At 47.1% G+C, this 21,135-nt stretch overlaps 1 protein-coding gene across 3 annotated transcripts in view; it reads left to right on the top strand.

The window, feature by feature from the left end:
* Nucleotides 1-21,135, top strand: part of MVB12B (multivesicular body subunit 12B) — a 182,122-nt gene that overhangs the window by 43,809 nt on the left and 117,178 nt on the right. For all 3 annotated transcript variants that reach the window (XR_011075188.1, XM_068553280.1, XM_068553281.1), the window contains one exon: nt 19,063-19,170. Coding sequence is in view for 2 of the 3 variants with exons in the window: in XM_068553280.1 (XP_068409381.1) it covers nt 19,063-19,170 (108 nt within the window). In the remaining variant the exon portion in view is untranslated. The remainder of the gene's footprint in view (nt 1-19,062; nt 19,171-21,135) is intronic.

The following is a 21,135-nucleotide window of genomic DNA, read 5'->3' as shown; positions in this document are numbered from 1 at the left end:
TAAATATTTTAAGCTTTGTGGGCCACATAGGGTCTCGATTGCATATTGATTTTTTTTTAACCCTTAACAAATAGAAAAACCATTTGTAATTCACAGGCTGTACACAAACAGGCTACAGGATGGATTGGCCTACATTGACCCCAAGCCTAGACTATGATCCATCAATGTTTCTTTTCTCCTGAAAGGAATGTATATTTTGCTGTTATTGCAGTTGGAAAATTTCTGGTCATTATTAAAATAGTTCTCCTTCATCTTTCTTTTCTCTGGGACTCTAATTACATGTATATAGACCGCTTGATATTGTCCCACAGCTCAAGTAGCTTAGATGAACACATGGAAGGAAATAACATAGATATAATCATGACGTAAGAGAAAAGAAATTAGAAAAGAGGGGAAAGTTGTTAATTGAGAATTGATTCTTTGTAAAAAGCATAATAGATAAACTTTTGGCAAATATAATAGTGAAAGGAAAGAAAATAAATATAAGCAGAATTTAGATTGCAAAGAGGAAAGTAAGAGTGTAAGGACATTTGAAAATTATAAAAGAATATGATGTCTAGCTCTTATGTGCAGCCTATGCAACTAAAATTGAAAATCTTGATGAGTTAGATCATTTCTACTGCTATTTAAGAAGAAATTTCATAACAAACCCATATCAAAGGAAGAAATTGGAAAAGTCATTAGAGAATTATTACCAACAAAAGCACTCAACTCTTTGAGTTGGCCCAACTCTTTTTAAGGTAGCAGTCTATAAAATTGTCAAGAACAGGTAATTCCCACATTCTGCAAACTATCTTAAAACTTTGAAAAGAGTTGGGAAGCTTCTCAGTTTGTATAGAGGAATGCACTCCGTTCCTCTCCCTGTGGAATTACGTTCGAGCTCTGTGTTGTGATAGTGCCTTTACTTTCCTCCATTGCAGCTCTTACCACTCTAGTTACAGAGGCCAGTTAGCGTGCCCCTTGCCCTGCAGCCAAGGCCCTGGAGGCCGTGCAGTGGTGTCTTTCATAGGCTCTCCCTCCAGCACGGTGCTTGGCTGCGTCCATGCTCCACCAGGCATGCAACGAGCGTTTATTGAAGTAGCTGACTCCTTTCTGTTTTGCCTTTCTGTGTCTGGGATATTGGATGCCAACATCCAGCTAAGTTATGTTTGTGTTAAACATGAATTGAAATGCAATTACAGCTGGCAAAGTGGTTTGAGGGCTGAGTAATAGAGTAAATAAGAAAGGTGACTTAGTCACGAGTGCCAGTTCATCTCTTTTGCTTTCCCACCTCCTGTCATTGAGTGTGACTCATGAGCGGCACCAGTTCAACTTGTCTTCTCTTAAATCCTATCACTTTCACTCTTCCTGTGCTCCTAGCCTTGTTGGCTCTCTTCCAGGGCCCCTTTGTTAAAACCGCTCAGAAGCCCACAGCCAGGCCTTTGCGGGCTGGTTGGTTCCCACAGCATGTCCACGGCCCGCTCCGGTGGTCTGTGCGGAGCCTGGGCAGAGGGGGGGGCAGCGACACGGGGCAGGGGGAGCCTGGGCCAGGCTGCAGCCGGCATCCTTCCTCAAGCCCCGGAAGCCATGCACGGTCGCTGGGGTTTCTGCTGATGCCAGGATCACTAGTTTTCACTATTTTCTTAGCCAGATCCTGCTAGTACCCTAGCTGAGGCAAAAACAGTGCCGTTTATCAAAGGTGTTGCCCCCTTATCTTAGACCCGTTTTGTTTTTCTTAGCCTCGTTGAACTGCATTCAGGAATTATATCTTATAATTCGGTCTTACCTTGAAGTTAATTGATTTGGTTTGATGGAAAAACTTCCCTCTTGTTCTGAAAAAGACACTTAGATGTCTTGGGGTCTCCAGAATCTTTCAGCCCTGTGCCCTTGCTTGTTAATGAGCATTTCCATAGTCTCCCTAAGTCAGCCGGCATGCTCCTTCATAGAAGCCCACTCTCCTACGTGCGGAGGAGGGTTCCTTAAACTTTAGAGACGGAGCAGCTGAAGAGGGGAAGCATTCAGGTGTTAGCAGTCATTTATCAAGCCCTCACCACGTGCAGGTCCTGCGCTGGGCACTGGGAATTGTCAGGTGCAGTCGCTGCCCACAGGCCACTCACAGACCCAGACAAGAGGGGTAAAATGAGCAAAGACATGGAGCCCCTCTTCCTTCCCAAGATTGATCCCCCCGTGAGCGGGGATTTCTCACTTCCACGTCTTCCTGCCTTGGTTCTTGCTTGTAAACCCCTCTCGTGAAAATCTCTCTCCTTCTCTCCCTCTTCTCTCCCCGTTCCCTCTCCTCACAAACATGCTGCTGCCCCTCTCTTCCTGAAATCAGACGCAGCTCACCCCGTGCTCCCTAAGTGTCTCGCTCAGTAGCTTTTTCCTAATTTTTATTCTTCTTGATCTCATCTCAGCTTTGCACGCTGTTGACCAGTTTCTTCCTTCCTTAATGTATTCGTTTTCTGAATATAGAACTAACGCATGCTCATTGTAGACAATTTGGAAGATATAGAAAAATACAAGGAAGAAAAAAAGTGGCTCATAATCCTATCACTCAGAGGAAAAATGCTGTTAACATTTTGACATACATCCTTTAGTTTTTTCCCTCTGTGTGTGTGCTTTAGCAGTAGTGGGATTCTATCATATATGCTATGTAATAACATGCTTATTATTGCATTGTATGTTATTAATATACTATCGCAGTGTTTTCCTGAGTCATCAAATATTCTTCTCTAGCCCTTCTTTCCTGAAGCACTCTTATCCCTTAAATGAGATTCCGCCTCTCTTCTCCCTTGTTCTTCCCCGATTTCCCCTTTGCGTGGTATCTCTGCCACACCACCACACCCCCAGGCTCTGACCCAGTCTCCTTCACTGTATGCTCTCCTCCAGCCTGGGGCCCAGCCACTCCCCACTCCTCACCCACCCATGCTAGGCTCGCTCCTCAGCCAGGCCCACGTTTCCACCTGCCTGGCAGACAAGCCCACAGGTCGTGGCTGGCTGACACTCAGCCTGAATATTCCCAAACGGAACTGTCTTGTGTGTCCTCCCCAACTCCCCACCCAGGTCCCCAGCGCACAGCCGCCCCCGCTCTGAACTCCCTCCCACTTGGAGGCCAGACTCCTCCTGGGCCTCCTCCGCCCAGCCCCCTGCCCCTCCCACACCCCGTCTGGCAGTTTCTTGGATTCTTCCCCCGCCCCGCTTCATCTTTTGCATCATCCTTTTCTGTCTCTATCACCCGAGGGCAGGACCTCACCATTCTTGTCCTGGATAGTCTCTTCCAGGAGGACTCTGGTCCCTCCCTTCTCAGCTCTGGATTTTCTCCTTTAAGCGTCACTCTTAGAATTTCTCCTCCCGCTCTGAGCTTTCCAGACACTGTCCCTGTTGCTCAGGGGCGAGCCCTGAGTCCGGCACCTGCCCGGCTCCTCCACGCTGCCGTGTGTCTCCTCTCACAGTCCAGCCATCCCAGCTCCTCCCAAGTGGGCCTCTTAGGACCCAGGCCGCTCTCATTTCTGGTCCTGTCTTTTCTGGGGCCGTGCCTTCCCCTCTTCCTCTGCTTCGTTCCTGCCTGTTGATGCTTTATGAGGCCCCCACCTAAAGCTGCCTTTGATTCTTCTCTCACCCCACCCTCTCCCTGCACCCTGAATATCCGTGCTGTGTCTGTCCCTGTGCTAGTTGCTTCCGTAGATTGTATTTACTTCACAGAGTGACCGCATGAAGATACTATTATAATCTTATTTTACAAATAAGAAAACAACCTCAGAGAGCTCAAGGGCTCAAGATCACACGACAGGTGTGGATGAGCCGAAATGAAACCTGGGTCTCCTGCCTCTAAGCGTTGTGCCCTCTTGCTGATTCATCGCATCCTCTGGCTTTCCTCTGGGGGAGGTTCCGCGTCTTACTCATACTTGTACATGCTGAAGCGCATGGTGCAATGCCTTGCATGTCGTAAGTGCTTAGTAAATGTTTGCTGAAAGAAAAGTAAAGACTTGTGGCCTGAAGAGATGAATTGCAGCCTAGTGATGACTGTACCCACAGGTAGAAGTCTCTATTTAAAGCCAGGTCAGCCAGCATACCCCACTGCGGCACGGGAGGGACACAGTGCTTCTGATACAATGTGAGCAGCAATATTTACCACTGAGGAAGTGTTTTCTGTATGCTAGGTGCTCGGCAAGGCTCATAATTGTCTCTTTTAATTATTACTACAACTGCGTGAGATAGACCCTATTGTCTCCATTTACAGAGGCAGAAGCTGAGGCTCAGAGAGGTTGAGGAACTCAGCCAAGGTCACACAGCTACTAAGTGGCAAAGCCAGGATTTGAATTCACATCTGTCCTGTACCAAAGCCCATGTTTTAAGCTGCTGTGTTCTGCCTCCTTGGCCCAGGAGAGTAGGTATTGGGCATATGAGGCCTAGGTTGTTAGCTCATAGCCAGAAAGGGACTTTGGAACACTGTGCCATGGTTAGCCGGGACAGAGAGGGTGGTCTTTAGGGGCTGAGCTAGGCTTCAGCAGCAGCTTCTCTTTTGTTCTCTTTTCCTTCCTCTGCTTGGCAGACGCATCCTCCATGATGAAATTCTTACTCTCCAGATTCCGTGATAGAGAGAGAATCAGTGAACCCTGCCTTTTTTTTTTTTAATTAAAAATATCTTCATGACATTTTAAAAATTATAAAAGCTCATTTCAGAAAATCCAAATCACATAGAATTACAGAAATAAAGAGCAAAAATATTACCTTTTCTTCCCTGTAATCCTACGTGTATTATTAACAGTTTGGAAATATCCTGCTAGGCTTGTTTTTTCCTTTTGCAAGAAATTGTATTTATTTTTAATAAAATAAGGAATACAAAAACTTCTTATTTTAGAAATATCAAACAACACAGCCAAAGCTCAAGCACCTTTCGACCACACCTCTGATTTCTATTAGCTGCTGTCATCCGTTGGCTTTTTCTTCCTTCTCCTCTGCATTTGCATATGTAAATAACTTTCAGAACTATAGCTTCATAACTTGTCTTCTCAGTATGAATTAGATCATGCAGTGAGCTCTCGCTACATCTTTACGGAAGGATGCACATGTCATTTAGCTCCTCCTAGATCAGCATCTGTAGGTCACACACGTTCCCGCTCCGCGGTGTGTGGTGTCCGTGTAGGCTGAGCGCTCTGTGCAGGCGTCCTCCCGCTGCTCAAGGTTTAGGTTCATTCCGGTTTTTCACTAAACAAAGCCTTAGTACAGGCCTCCTTGTTTGGGTCGCCAGGCTTAGCAAATAAGAATACAGCGTACCCAGTTAAGTCTGAAAAATTTGAAATTTTTTTAAAATTTGAAAAAAGTGATCCATTGCTTACCTGAAACTCACATTTAAGTGGGTGTCCTTCCTGTGTCTCCTCTGGTAACGCTCCTCCTTGTGCACATTTGCGAGTATTTGAATGCCTCACTCCTTTATTTTTAAGGTCTCTATCGTCTGATTTTTTTTTAATTAAAAAATTGTGATACAAAACATTTCATATATATACAAAAGTGTAGACAATAACGTAACAAATATCCACATAACCGCCATGCATCTTTCCCAAGTCTTAACGTTTCACCAGGTTTATGTGAGGTTTTTTTTTAATAAAAGAAACAAAATGTTACTGGTGCTTGTGCACCCTCCAGGCCCACGTGTCCTTCCACGTGCCAGAGTAACCACTGAGTTCGGTATTTATCATTCCTATATGTTCTTTTCTGCTTTTATATAGATGCTATCATATGGAATACATATCATACTGTACATATTTTCAACTTGCTTTTTTGCTTAGCATTGTTTTTGAGATTTATCCTTGGGGATATGTGTGGCTCCCCTTCATGTGTCTTCAAGGCTGTGTGGAATTCTGTTGCATGAATATACTGTGATGTATTTATTCACCCTTCTGTTGATGAAGATTTGGGTTGTCGCCAGTAATTCACTACTATGAACGGTATTGCAAATAATATCCTCATATCGTTATGCTAAGACTTTCTTTTCTAGGGAACAATTTAGGAGCAGAATTGCTGGGTCATTTTCCCCTTACTGAACATAGTAAATGTGTTCTCCAAAGTGGCCGTGCCAGCTTGTGCCCCACTCATTTTGGTCAGATAGTTATGGTTTAGTCAATGATTTACCATGAATGGTATAAAATTGTCATTTTTAATTTGTATTTTCCTAGAGTGGGTGAACATTTTCTCATATGGCTTCTACATATTGTATATAATTTTTCTTTTCACTTATTTCTTTTTCTCCTTGATTTGCAGGGGTTCTTTATTTATTTTGGATATTAATCCATTGTCAGTTATGCATTTCTCACAGTGTGAGGCTTGTCTTTTCACTATTTGAGTGATCTTTGTAGTATCAAAGTTTTTAATTTTAGGATAGTAAGAATCATCAGTCTTCTCTTTTATGGATTTTCTTATACACATGTGTTTATTTCTTTAATAATTCCCTCTATTAAAATCATAAGATAGTTTACATCTTCTTTGAAAAGTTTTAAAGTTTTGCTTTTCACATTTAATCTTTAATCCACCTAGAATTTGTTTTTATGTGAGGCAGAGCTCTAGTTTAATTTTTTGGTCCACAGTGCTTACTAGGTATCTGCGTGCTATTGATTGAGTAGTTCATGCCTCGGGCACTGGTGTGTCAGCAGCAGCTCTGTCACAGATTGAGTGCTCGTGGCTGAGAGGAACCCACCCTCCACTTGGGTGCCAACCAGCCACGAGGGAACCTCTAGGCCACTGATGCTGCCCTCCATGGGGTCTGTGGAGGTCCAGGGCTGTGTCCTGGCGTGGCTAGCTGCAGGTGGCAGAGGCAGGAGCATTCGTGGCCCAGGTGCTCTCTCCTGACCACCAAGAATGCGGAGGAGATTCCCCTTTGATGCAGCCAAGTGCCCTGCGCATGTTTCCTTCCCATTTCCTGTCTCATGGGCCTCACAGTCCCCAGGAACTGATTTCCCTGTGTCTTCCCTTCCCCATCAGCAGATGCAGAAGCAGGGCTCCTGATTTTCAGGGGTGTCTCCAGGGCCCTTTGCTTTCTTCCGCCCTGCCCAGCACCAGGAACCGGTCCCCTCTGTGCCTGCGGTTACCACGGCAGCTGCAAGGAGGGTGGAATAAAGAGAGGGCTGTTCCATGCAGCCCCTGATGTGCCCCCTTCACTCCGTGTACATCTTTCACACTGTACATTCTTTTACTTGTTCATTCAGCCGTCTGACAAATACCTGATTGTGTCCTACCAGCAAGGCCTTGGGCTGTGTACTCTGAAAAGTTTAAGGAGCAGAAGTAATAACAAAGAGCTAACATTTTTGGAGTGTCTATCACGTGCCAGATCTTATGCTAAGAGTTTAAAAAAAAAATACAGCTTTATTGAAATATAATTCACATACCATAAAGTTCGCCCTTTAAAAGTGTATAATTCAGGGGCTTTTCATGTAGTCAGAGTTGTGTAATCTTCACCACTGTCTAGTTTCAGAATATTTTCGTCACCCCAAAAAGAAACCTTATACTCATTAGCAGTCACTCCCCATGTCCCCCTGCCTCCAGCCCCTGGCAACCACCAATCTATTTTCTGTCTCTATGGATTTACCTTTTCTGGACATTTCATATACTTGTGCAGTTATCTGGCCCTTTGTGACTGTCTTGTTTCACTTAGCATAATGTTGTCAAGGTTCATCCACGTTGTAGCGTGTGTCGGTACTTCATTCCCTTTTCATGGCCAGATAGTATTCCATTGCATGGATAGATCACATTTTGTTTCTCTGTTCATCAGTTGATGGACATTTGGGTTGTTTCCACCTTTTTTTTTTTTAATTTTATTTATTTATTTATTTATTTATTTATTTATGGCTGTGTTGGGTCTTCGTTTCTGTGCGAGGGCTTTCTCTAGTTGCGGCAAGCGGGGGCCGCTCTTCATCGCGGTGCACGGGCCTCTCGCTATCGCGGCCTCTCTTGTTGCAGAGCACAGGCTCCAGACGCGCAGGCTCAGCAATTGTGGCTCACGGGCCTAGTCGCTCCGCGGCATGTGGGATCTTCCCAGACCAGGGCTCGAACCCGTGTCCCCTGCATTGGCAGGCAGATAGATTCTCAACCACTGTGCCACCAGGGAAGCCCCCTGTTTCCACCTTATGGCTCCAAAAATCCAAGTTCTTTCCTCTGTCTCATCGTTTTCTCCATATTAGAGAAGGTTTGATGCACGCAGCTGTCAGAAGGGAAGATCCTGGAAGAAGAGAGTTCGCTCCTGGCTAGTGTGGGCAGGGAGGCCTGGCAGGGTGGGACTCTGTCAGCCACCCCCTGAGTGACGAGAGGGAGCCACGGGGGCAAAGCCGGGGAGGGGGAGGCCACAGGAGGTCGCTGGGCAGATTAGGAAAGATGAGCTCGAAGAGGGAGAGCTCGGCCCGTGCTCTGGGACGTGAGTGGAGAGAGCAGCCCGGAGGCTGAGGGAGCGGTGGCAGGCTCAGGACAGAGCCGCGCATTCGTTTCTCTTGCTAAGAAATATCAGACATTTCAGCTGAAGACGTCTGGCAGACTTGAGTCTCCAATCAGGATTCAAAACAATAAAATGATGCAAATCAAATCAGAACCGAAAAGCAAGCATTCCTGGGCTCATCAGCAGATAAGTCAAAAGGCTCTTTTCACTTTATCGTCTTTAGAAAGCATTTGGGCACACCTCCTGTTAGGGATCCAGAAGGATGTTGTGCCCACACTGGTCTGAATAAGGGTTTAAGGGGCTCCACGGTTGGCCACTGTCTGACCTGGGCCAAGTGTGTGTGTTTCAGCAGAGGATGATCTAACACATCAGGAGCCCTTTGAACGTTGCTCTTGTTTCTAGTGTCCGCCAGATATTTCCTTTGGAATGTCTGCAGAATTTCCTGGCCCCTTTGATTGCTTTCTGTCTGGCAAGCACATCTTTGAATTGTGGGTGGGCTCTCTTAAAACACCAGGGTGTGAACAGAGTGACAAAAACCGGTGGTTAGCTGTCTTTCAAGAGCTACTCTTTGGGCAAGAGTACTTGATCCTGACATTGAAGGACCTCTGACAGTTTTAAGGATTTACTGCATAGACCCTCTCCAGGGGGCTTAGTTGGAGAGCTGGTTTACAGAGTGTTTCTCAGGTTTAAATCCAGCATATCTTTAGTTCTCATCCCATCAAATGAAGTCTTTTAAATTGTTTTTCTTTTTCTTTTAATATTAATTTTTTTTTAATTTTTGTTTTTCTTATTATACAAGCTATATAGAGTGAAAAGGTACAAACTTCCAGTTACAAAATAAATAAGTCATGGGATGTAATGAACAACATGGTGACTGTAGTTAACGATACTGTATCACATAGTTGAAAGTTGCTCAGAGAGAGTAGGTCTCTAAAGGCCGCACAGCACACACGCAAATTCTGTAAGTACATATGGTAACGGATGTTAACTAGACTTACTGTGGTGATCATTTCACAGTGTATAGAATATTGAATCATTATGTTGTACAACTGAAACTAATGTAATATTGCATGTCGGTTATACCTCAATAAAAATAAATTTTAAAAAATACCATTAAAGAATACCCGTAATCTCAACTGTGCAGAACCAAACAGTAGTTAATACTTTGCTTTGTATTTGTCTAGATCCTTTTCTGTATAGATAACTTTTAAAAAACAAAATATGAGATTGTACTTTTTTAAAAAAATTTTTATTCAAATATAGTCGATTTACAGTGTTGTATTAGTTTCAGGTGTACAGCAAAGTAAATTGGATGGATATATATATATATATATATGTGTGTGTGTCCATTCATTTCCAGATCCTTTTCCCATATAGGTTATTACAGAATATTGAGTAGAGTTCCCTGTGCTACAGTAGGTCCTTGTTAGTTGTGTATTATATATATACAGTAAGTTTGTATATGTTAATCCCAATCTCCTAATTTATCACTTCCTCCCACATTTCCCCTTTGGTAAATTTGGTTTTGAGATGTGTGAGTCTGTTTCTGTTTTGTAAATCAATTCATTTGTACCGTTTTTTTAAATTAGATTCCGGGATTGTACTGTAGAAACCATTTTGTAACTTATTCTTTCCCCTGAACTTTCCATGTTAGTAGATACCTGTCCTCAAAGTTGTTTGAAAAGGCTGCTGAGTCTTCTGTTGTAAGGGCGCCCTGTAATCATTAGAAATGTGTCACTCCCTCCCCACTTTTGCCGTTACACTGTCTAGACGGCACCCCTCCCCTCCTACCAGGCTCCAGTCCCGAGCCCCTCTCTCTGCCCCTGTCGCCCATCAGCCTTGCTCCCCCTGCTGTCCTCACAGCCCCCCGCCAGCCCCCTGCACAGCTCTGTCTCCAGATCTCATGCCAGCATCTTCCTGTCACCTCCTCAGAGAGGCCCCCCCGGTCCCCCACCTGAGTAGCCTCTCCCTCCCCTCCGTCACTGTCCCCATTACCCTCTTTTATATAAGATGCTTATTACCTCCTAAAATTATCTTATATATTTGTTTATTTGTTCACCTGTTTATTGTGCATCTTCCCCCGTCTAGAATGTGACCCCTGTGGGGTCAGGGACCGAGTCTGTCTTGTCCAGCCCTCTGTCCTGTGCACCTCATCGGTGTCTGGCACCCAGAAACTCAGTATGAAGGAGCAAATGATGACCCACTCTTGTGCACAGAACCGATTATCTCCTCAGGCTCTCTGCCCAGAAGTGGAATTCCTTGGTCACAGAGCATGTATATCTTTAAGGCTTTTGATATGCAGCACCAAATGAATGTAATTTAAGGCTGTACCACTTAGTACTCATTTCTGGAGCAATTGGTGTGCCCATTTCCCCCTTATATGGATTCTCTCATAGGCTTTTTGGTTAAAAGATCCCCCCACACACACACACTTAATAAATTATGGACATAATTCTATATATAGACATACTTCATCCTTTCTAAGAACTGAATATGTGTTCCATTACATAGACATACCATAATTTGTTTAGCCAAGATCCTTTTGTTCCTCAGTTTCCTCATCTATAAAATCAGGTAGTAACTGATTATTACTTACAGTAACTCATAGGGTTGTTGTGTTAAATGAGTGACTTACACTAACAATTTGAGAATAAAATACTTAGGGCGGGTCCTGGCACATAGAACACACACAGTAAGTGTTAGGTGTTGTCATGGTCCTCGCAGCGTGGAGAAGGCAGTGGAATAGACCGCAGAGTAGGGTCATCGATGATGGTGGCGCAGCGTCTCACATAAGTCCATGCGTCTCTCCATCGGGGTCCTGAGCAAATGAACCCAAGTGTGTTCTCTTCCTAGGTCTGCCTGCTGGGGCACTCCTTGGTCCTCGTGTGCCAGCATCCTCTAGTACCTTTTCCTCCACCTCCCCCTGTGTGCGTGAGCTCAGGTACTCCCGTGTCCTGCAAGTTAAAGAATGTAATTAGAACGCTAGGCCTTGCCTGCATGTACAGGACCTTTTAAAACCATTAGGGCTATTAGCTTAAATTTAAGTCTCACAAAATAAGTCAGTCATTGCAGCGTTACAATTAGCTTGTTTTCTTCTCTTCTTCTGTCGTCAAAGCGAAGCTCTCCAGACCCACGTGCTTCCAGAAGTGTTCTCAAGCCCTCTCTTCCCTGCGGCATTCAGCCTGAACCTGTGCCATGTGCCCACAGCTGCCTTTCACTGTGGCAATGCTGGTGCTTCTTGAAAGTGGCCCTGGGTGGTTCTTTGTGTTTGGGTCCAGGGAGGCCTGCACGTGGCTTCTCAACTGACCTAAAGGCAGGGCCCACGGGTGTCCTGGTTTTGACCTGGGAGGTTGACTGTCCTTCCCTGGGCCGTGGGGGGGCGGGGGGGGCTCTGCTTGCTGGGTGGTGAGCGGGGAGAGGCAAGGTACAGGGACACCCACCTCTGCTCTGACCAGTGAATGACTTTGAGTTTACAGAGGTTCTCCAAGCCTCATCTTCTCATCTGTAAACTGGGTAGTAAATAGTACCCATTCCATTGGGTGGTTGGGAGGATTCGGTGAGAAACTGCACATAACCTGCTTCGACCAGAGCCTGGCAAACAGTAAGTACTCGGCAAGAATTCCTGCCCCACCACCTGTCCTCAGACCGGGAGGGTTTCCTACATTTAACCTCAGGATCCCCTCACACGGGCTTGCCCCATAAGCCAGCTGCAGGCAGCCAGCCCCGCTCCCCGCGGGCCGTCAGGGCTTCCTGAACACACGTTTCCTTCTGGGACTGCCGCATGTCGGTGCAGAGTTTGACCTCTGAGCTTGAGCCCGAGAAGGAAGGAAGTCGGCGGCCTGGGCTGTGTGAGGCAGAGGCTGAGCCCGCCCTGGGCAGGCAGCTTGTTCACGTCCCGGCATTGGTTCTGCAGGACTGGGGGCTGCCGCTCGCAGACACTGGCCTCGGGGCTGCGGCTCCTCCTCATCCTCATGTTAGCTCTGGTGGACTCCGGCAGTGGAGAAGGCGCGTGCAGCTTTGACCATTGTCACGCATTGGGACACACTACAGAGATGCCTAGAACCGAGGTCATGTGCCTGTAGGAACATCCCTGATGGTCCTGATAGTAATGCTTCCTCTAAAAGGAATGATACCCCCATACTGTCTTCCATGGGACATTTTCCCAGCTCTCTGATTTTTTAAAATTAAAATTTGTTTTTCTTTTTAACAAAGTGATACACATACAGGTTAAAAAATCAGAGTACTAAAAGGCTTATAAGAAAATTCAGCTGCCCCCAGCCGTGTCCCTGCCCGCTCTCCATTTTTCGCTCCCCAGAGGCAGTTACTTTCAACTCTTTTAGATTTTTTCACTTCTGGTACATCTCCTTATTTCTAGATAACGTGCTTATACTGCTTATTTCTTGATCTCCCTATCCTCACGTTTAGTTTTCTCATAATCTCTCCCCATCAGGCAGTATCACAGTTTCTGGTAAATTAGTGGGCAGTGTTTACACATGTAAACATTGGGTACCACTGAATCAAGTAATACACCAGGACTAGAGTCTCTTTCTTGTAACCCTTTCCTTTTCCTGGAATTAGTTCTTGACTTGTTTCTTTCATTTGCTTTATTGTCTAGGTGCCTACTGATTTTTATACAAGAATTTAACGTTTTTCTTTAAAATTTTCAAGTTAGTTACTAAATTATGTTTTCAAACAGCTTTACGCCTCTGTTTTTAATTTTGTAAATGCTCCAGTACGTCTGTCACGTGCCTGTCTGTATCTCTTCCCAGTGCTGGAGTACAGTCCCGTACTCCCTCCTCCCTCAGAGACGGCCGCATCTCTCTTTGTTCCACGACCTTCTCTCCTTTCCCTCCTGTCCAGGCCCTGCCCAGGGGACGGGCCACCGCCGTCCCCTGGCTGTCCTGTGTGGGATCTGTTCCTGGAGCTCAGGGTTTCCTCTTTATTGATTCAATCCCCAGCCGTGCTCATGCATCCTCCTGTAGGTTCAAGGTGGGCAGGGGATGAATTTAGTAAATTGTTGCACGTCTGCAAAGGTCTTTATCCTACCTTCATGCGTACTTGACGTTGGTTTAGGTGGAGAATTCCAGAATTCCTCGGAATTTTGAAGAGGTTGTTCTCTTAGTTTCCAGCGTTGCTGGTGAGAGGTCTGAGGCATTCTGATTCCATTCCTCTGCACGTGGCCTGTTATTTCGCTCTGGAAGTTTTAAAGGTGGTTTCTTCATCCCAAATTTGGTGGGATTCTCCATTGCTTTGCTTTGGGGTGGGGCTTTTTTATTCACTGTGCTAGAACTCTCAGGACCTCTTTAAGGTGGAGGCTCACCTTTTGTTCCATTTTTTATTTCTCTTTCTGGAAATTTCATTAATTGGATGTTGTATTGATTCTTCAGTTTTCTTAGTTTTTTTCCCCTCTAGTTAACCTCTTCATCTTTGTATTTTACTTTCTGGAAGATTTCCTCAACTTTCTCTTCCAATATATTTTTTGAATTTTTTATTTTAGCCGTAAGTTTTTTATGTCTAAGCTCTTTACGTTGTCTTAAATTGTTCCTTTTAAAATGTTTTTCACAATATTCTGTTCTTGTTTGGTGGTTGCAATGTAGTCACTCATCCCTCTGAAGATATTCATTATAGGTTTGGTTGTTTGTTCCTTAGCCTTCACTGTTTCCTCGTATTATCTGTGCTATTTTCAAGTTCCCCTTTTCCTAATAATTTGGGCCCTGTCTTTCATATTTGAGACTCCCCGCAATGCCTGGTGACCCTTTGTTGTCAGGTAAGAGTGAGGCCCTAGCTCCTGGGGTCGGAGCCCTGCAGTGGGGTAAGGCCTGATGACCTGCGGGCTGCACAGTGGGTGATGCAGCAGGGAGCTGGCTTCTGTAACAGGAGGCCACAGAGCCTGTGGGTGCTGGTCCTCTCTCTGGAACTCTTTAGTTTCTCCAGAGATGCATCCTTTAATTTCCAGCATTTAGAGGGTACGCCTGGCTGCCGAGGTGCCAGGAGCAGGAAGGAGGGTGAGCCTGGACGAGGCCACCATTCAGTCACCGTTCACTCTGCATAGTTACCGCCTGCTTTCACTCTGGAGTCTTACTTCCTCCTTGACCTCGTTCACCTCCTTCCCCATCAGTCTGGTGTTCTGGAGCCCTGAGCCCTACTGGTCCCATTTCTGCAGAAAATACTTCTGAAACAGGGGTAGGGATCTGGGAGTCTAATGGCTTTGTTTATAGGCCTGTTCCCGTCTGCCTGTCTCAGCCCTAAACTCGCACCCACCCACCTCCAGGCCCTCCACCCTCATCCCTGGGGTATCTGGTGGCTCGGGGCCCTGGGGCATCCGTCACCCCCTCCACTCTGCTACACCCCCCCGACCTTGCACTTACCACACCTCCACACATCCGATGGCATCTCTCTCGCGTTGTACCCCTCTCTTGCTCTTTATTTTAGTGGCCCCAATACTTCCTCCACTTTGATTGTCATCTTAGAAGAATATTGGCAGAGAAGAGAGATAAACCCATGTGTCCATTCTGTCACTGCCCACCTACTCCTCCGCAGAGGCAGCTCCTGTACCGGAGAAGATGCGAGAAAGAGAAGGAGGGTATGAGAGTGTGAGTGGGAGAGTGTATGCGAGTGTGAGTGTGTGAGAGAAGAGTGTGTGTGTGTGTGTGTGTGTGTGTGTGTGTGTGTGTGTGTGAAGCCCTGTGACAGACACTCTGGGGGCGCTGCAGGCCAGCAGCAGCATTGGACATGTTCTAGTCATTTGGGGAACGAGGCAGGGTACAAATAAGAACCGAAAGGATAAGTGGCCTTATTGTTGAAATGGGGATGTGGCCTCAGAGTGGTGATTTTGAAGCGGATACATACACTCAGCTCAAGGGATTAAGTCCTGGAAATTTCATTTTTTAGAATTCTTATTACCTCACTCCAGGAGTTGGCAGGGTCCTTGGTGTTTCACGCTTTGCTCCAGATTGACTGGCTGATTCTTTCATTCATTCCTTCAGCAAGTTTTGGTGGAGCCCATATGTATCAGGCAGTATGCTTAGTGCAGGGGATAAATGGCCACCAGGCGTCGTCCTCGTCCTGGTGAAGCTTTTAGTACAGTGGTGGGGCAGTAGGGGCAGGTAAACGTTAATCACACAGGTCCCTGATTTGCGTCTGAAGACCAGGCCCAGTCCCAGAGATGGGGAAGGAGTCCCAGAGATGAGGAAGGAATCCCAGAGGACCGGAGGTTGGAGCTGAGCCCGATGTGACAATGCAGGGCTTTTCGAATCCTGACGTAGTGTGGTATCACTTTAAATATCTGTTTTGCTGTCAGACCAGACATCCTCGTGTTTAGTGTAGACCTGTTGGCACTGGCTTTGTGGGGGTCCTGAGTGAGCACTGAGGCACGTCTCATGCATTATCCCCTCTGTCCCTGCAGCGCCCTCAGGGTAGGGGGCTTGCTTAAGCACTGGGGTGTCAGGTTGGGGTCTGCTGTGCCTAGAGCACTTCTTCCGCCTCCCCCTGCAGCCTCCCATCCTGGGACTCAGGACTGAGCTCACAAGGGCAGAGTTCAGACGTGAACTTCTGCAGGGGCGCCCCTGTAGCCACCTGCCACATTTACGTTGTAGCTCATCTCACTTGGGATGGGAAGAGTTTCGGTCAGTCAGCACCTTTACGTGCCTGGGTTGTAAAGAAGCTTCTGGGTACTTCTTATCGCTCCACGGAGGGTAGGGCTTCCAAGGCCCAGGCTGTTACACCGGGGCCACTTCCCTAGTCCAACTGTGAGCCAGGCCCGGGCCTTCCCACTCCCTGCTTAGCAGTGGAGCCGGCCGCCAGTGTGGATCCGGCCTGCGGGCCCCAGGCTGCGAGCAGCTGCGCTCTGCCCAGATACACACACACACACACACACACACACACACACACGCTCACGCTCATACTCACACTCACACACTCCCCCACCCCCTCTCTTTCTCTCCCTCTTCCTCTCTCTCACCCTCACCTCCCTCCACACCTCCCCTTGGCTGGGGTTGGAGGGCGATACACATTTTCACTTCATTGCAAAGGAGTCGTGGCCTCAGGGCAGAGCTGGGCCTTTGGTTGTCTGTGTTGAACGTTTCTCAGGAGCGGATTGGATGACTGTAGCTGCCAGGGTGAGAAGGAGAGAGGTGGGGGGGGGCTTCTGAGGAAGGAGCAGGTCCACTGCCTGCTTTCTCCCTTTGCATTCCTGCACCGGCCTCTTTATCCTACCACGGTGTCTTCTCATTCAGAAAAGGGAAAATTCTAGCAGTGGGGTGAGAGGAGGGAATCATCATTTTCAAACCCTGGAAACAATAGCCTTGATTTAGGGTGCATAACACCCCTTAGTGGAATTTCCAGTAGCCTGGAAAGCCCTTCTGAGCCCCCTGCCTTTTCCGTGGGAGGTTGGACACAGCTCCCTTCCTTCTGAGTCCCAGCCTGTGGTCCCACAGCCTTTGAGTGTTCTGCAGTCTCTCTATTTTTAAAAATTTATCAAAAATAATGCATTTATTATAGAGAAACCACGTAGGTTTCCTTATTTCTTTTTTCCTATAGCATCTTTTCACATTCTAATCGTTCTGAAATGAGGATGCATCTTAAAATAGGTTTGTGCATTTTTTTTTTAAAGATACAGATTTTTTTTTTTAATTTTTATTTATTTATTTATTTATTTATGGCTGTGTTGGGTCTTCGTTGCTGTGCATGCGCTTTCTCCAGCTGTGGCAAGTGGGGGCCACTCTTCATCGCGGTGCGCGGGCCTCTCATCATCGCAGGCTCTCCCGTTGCGGAGCACAGGCTGCAGACGCGCAGGCTCAGTAATTGTGGCCCACGGGCCCAGCCGCTCCGCGGCATGTGGGATCCTCCCAGACCAGGGCTCGAACCCATGTCCCCTGCATCAGCAGGCAGACTCTCAACCACTGTGCCACCAGGGAAGCCCGGTTTGTGCATTTTGATATGATATTTCTTTTTTTCCTGAAGGAGTGTTCTTTAAATCCATGGGTGATTCCCAAATGACTACATCTTAGAACTGAGGAAATACAATAAAAGTACAGTTTGGGAAACAAAAATCTTTCAAACATGGAACCCATGGGCGAAAACAAAGCAAAAGGGATCCTTGGGAGTGGGAAGTTGGGGCCACTGCTTCAAATTTCATGTTTTCTGAGAAACTTTATGTATGACCATTACGGGGGGAGATGCAGACAAGGCCTGATCCTGTTGCGTCGTGTTTCTTTCTGTGAGGGTGACATACTTGGAGCAGACGGTCCCTGAGATTGTCCCCATACCACTCCTCCTTCAGATTTCAGGTCAAACATATCCACGTATTTAGAATAAGGACCTTTCTTTTCCCTTTGTTGCACTTGCTAACTTACGATCGTTCGGTTTGAAAGAAGGCATTTTTCTTTTGCCAGTTGGCCTTTGGGCTTTCCAGAGGCCCCCTCAGAGAGCGTGGCCGTCGGGGCTCTGGGACTGTCCCCGTGGAGCCACCCCCGCACCCCTGCCCTGCGCATGTGACAGTCCGAGGTCGTGGGCCTGCTGAGCAGTGTGGACACGGGATGGGGCTGCATCAGGGCCATTTTGTGTAAAGAATGGAGGTGCTTTCAGCAGTTTGTGAGAACAGTCTGGAGCTTGTCAGATCAAGGACGGCTTCCCAAAGTCTAAGCCTCAGAAGGACGAGCAGGGAGATGCCCAGAGTGCCCTGGTGGGGGGAGGGGTGGCGGCTGCAGAGCTCATCCCCAAAGGGGCACTGCTCCCAGTCTTCCTGGAGGTCCCCCGTTGGGGTCTAGCCAGGGTGTAGGAGCTTGATTAATACTGACCTGTTAGGCCGCTGAGGGAGGAAGCAGCCCAGGCCCTGATGGTCCGTTAACGAGTATCTTGGAGAGAATGGGGAGAGCGCATCCTGGCCGGCCTCCGTCTCCTCTCCTGTGTCCTTGTGAACTCTTCCCACTAATAGCCCCAGCCCCGCAGTCCCATGCACAGGTCCTGTAAGACTCAAATCAAGGCTGGCTTCATCCTTGAATGCTTAGAGGAAAATTTCTGCAGCTGAATACGAGAAGATGGCTCTTTAGACTATAAACAAGCAGCTGAGTCTTTTTTTATTTTCCTATCATGCTACAGTTTCCGACCTTGACTACCACTCGCAGAGCTTGTGCCGAGAAGAAACAGTGAATTTCCCAACTCCCCACCCCCCCAGTGCCCAGCAGAGTCCCAGCGATGGCAGCCCCTGGCCGGCCCGGGTCCCGGACAGAGCAGGAGGCCGTGCCAGGCTCACGGCGGGCGGTGCCCCTCTCAGGTGGCATTTCACGCCCCACTGGACTTTTTTCTGTACCCTGTACTGTCCCCCGAGTAAGTGGTAATGAGCAACTTAATGTGCTGACTTCTCCAATCCCTTCTTGGTCCATGACAACAAAATTTGCTCTTTTCTCATTAGAACCACTTTTGTCAGGGTGTCTTTAATCAATGGCTTCCCCAGGGACAGTATTTTTAGAAGTTGTATTTTTCACACTCTCCCTTTACCCCTCTTGGAAAATCTCTTCCCAGGGCCTCATGAAATGGACTAATGAGATGCCGCACGAGTCCAGGCCGGAGTTAATTGGTGCAGGTACGAAGAAGCTGCTCACACACGCCCTCGGCTGCATCCTGCCTCACCTGCTGTCCTTTTCTCCATCTCTTTGGTGTAGGTTGCACAGACAGCAGATGGTGTGGATGCTGACCTCTGGAAAGACGGCTTATTTAAATCCAAGGTTACCAGATACCTATGCTTCACAAGATCATTTTCCAAAGAAAATGTAAGTCTTAGGGGTTTTCTGTTTGCTAAGTGAGCCCAAGTCATTTACATTCCTGTCTGAAATCTCCTCGTTTTTTGGCTGTGGTTTATTTTCATCACTATGTTAATTTATCTGTGGTTTTAGTGAACGGGGTAGAATCAGCAGCCAACGCTGTGTTTCATTTATTAACAGTATTATTAACCACATACCCAAGTGTACAGTGAATTCCATTAAAACGTGTTCTCTGAAGGAGACTAGGAGATTTCCCTCACAGCTCGTCTGCCTGCCTTTCCTCCAAGTAACAAATCACAGGGTAGTACGGAGGTAAGTGTCTTCCAGGGGAGCTGCATTTAAAGCTGACCAACAGATGGGAACATAGCTAGAAGGATGCCACGCGGTCACCCCTCCCCCAGACATGGCCTTGTTGACTTTTCTCCCCGAGTCTCTCTGACATATGACATTTCACTGTTTCTGCAGGTAGGTGTCCACCACACAGGCAGATTTCTTTTACTGTGTTGTTTTTAATACTTAAGCCCATAAATTAGGAAATTTTAAAGACATCTACTAAAGCTCTTCCAACAAAGTATTCTAATGGGTGGCTTAGAAAAAAGAGAAGTGGCTTTCGTGAGTGTCCACCCCGTGTGAGGCCTGTCCTGGGCACTGTGTAAATATGCCGCTTCTGTCCTCAGACAGGCTCTTGAAGTACTAGCTCCTTTCTGACGTCAGGGAGTTTTCATGCTTGTCCAAGGCCACCTGTCTTCCCTAACTCCAAATAGGGAGCAGTCAGATGTTCATTTTTAAGGTGACATTTTATTTTGGGCCTGAATGCTAAAAAAAAAAAAAAAAAAAATTGGGTGGGAAATATTTTTATAAGTTTTATTATAACAGTAATACATGTTCATGATTTATAAAGAAAAAATCAAGTTCAAACATCCCCATTCAGAAGCATGGAAGGGGAAAGGCAACGGTCTTTCTCTCCATCACAAACCCCACAGCCCCATGGTCCTGTCACGGTCCTCGTGCGTCCCTGCAGCATTTGCTGGCCGTGGACAGTCACACAGTTCTCTGGCCCGCACTCTCTTCCAGCAGCCATTCGTGTTGTTTGTTGGTAAGTCTTTGTTAGGAAAATGATTCCTAACGTACTCAGGGAGAACTCATTGCTTTAATTTTTTCCCACTGATGATGAGAGTAATACATGCTTGCTGTAAAGAACAGAGTTTCTGGTGGAGTAGGGGAAAGTCCTGGCAGCTGAGCCTGCGGTGGGTCTGAGCAGGTCCCTCAGGTCACGGTGCAGCCGAGGAGACCCCAGGAACAGGTCTGAAGGCCGGGTTGCCCTTCCAGACGTGGGGCTCGTGATCTTAGGGGTAGTGCCCCCTTGGCCCCATCCTTCCCTCCTGCGTCCACATCCACATACAGTTCACTCTTGTCCCCTTTGTCCCTGGAGCTTACCTAAACCTTTTTTGAAACTAGTCGTATCCTTAGCTTTTGTCACCTCTTTTCTGCCCACTGGCTACCCTTTCTGCAGAAGGCCCGTGTGTTCACTGCCGCTCGGGGCTGTGAGGACCAACTCCTGAGGGTTGAGCATCTCGTTCACACCCTTACTCTGCCTGGTGGTTTCATGTGTTCACTCCTGGTCTCCACACAGCCTCAGCCTATCCTACTGAAGAGGAGACTGTGGCCGCAGAGGACAGCTACGATCTCATTGGTCATTTTTAAAATTTATTTATTATTTATTTATTATTTATTTTTAGCTGTGTTGGGTCGTCGTTTCTGCGCGAGGGCTTTCTCTAGTTGCGGCAAGCGGGGGCCACTCTTCATCGCGATGCGCGGGCCTCTCACTATCGCGGCCTCTCTTGTTGCGGAGCACAGGCTCCAGACGCGCAGGCTCAGTAGTTGTGGCTCACGGGCCTAGTTGCTCCGCGGCATGTGGGATCTTCCCAGACCAGGGCTCGAACCCGTGTCCCCTGTATTGGCAGGCAGATTCTC

Source organism: Eschrichtius robustus, chromosome 10 (genome assembly GCF_028021215.1).
Source record: "Eschrichtius robustus isolate mEscRob2 chromosome 10, mEscRob2.pri, whole genome shotgun sequence".
Taxonomy (NCBI): domain Eukaryota; kingdom Metazoa; phylum Chordata; class Mammalia; order Artiodactyla; family Eschrichtiidae; genus Eschrichtius; species Eschrichtius robustus.
The sequence above is the reverse complement of the archived record's forward strand: the minus strand, read 5'-3'. Positions and strand labels throughout refer to the sequence as shown.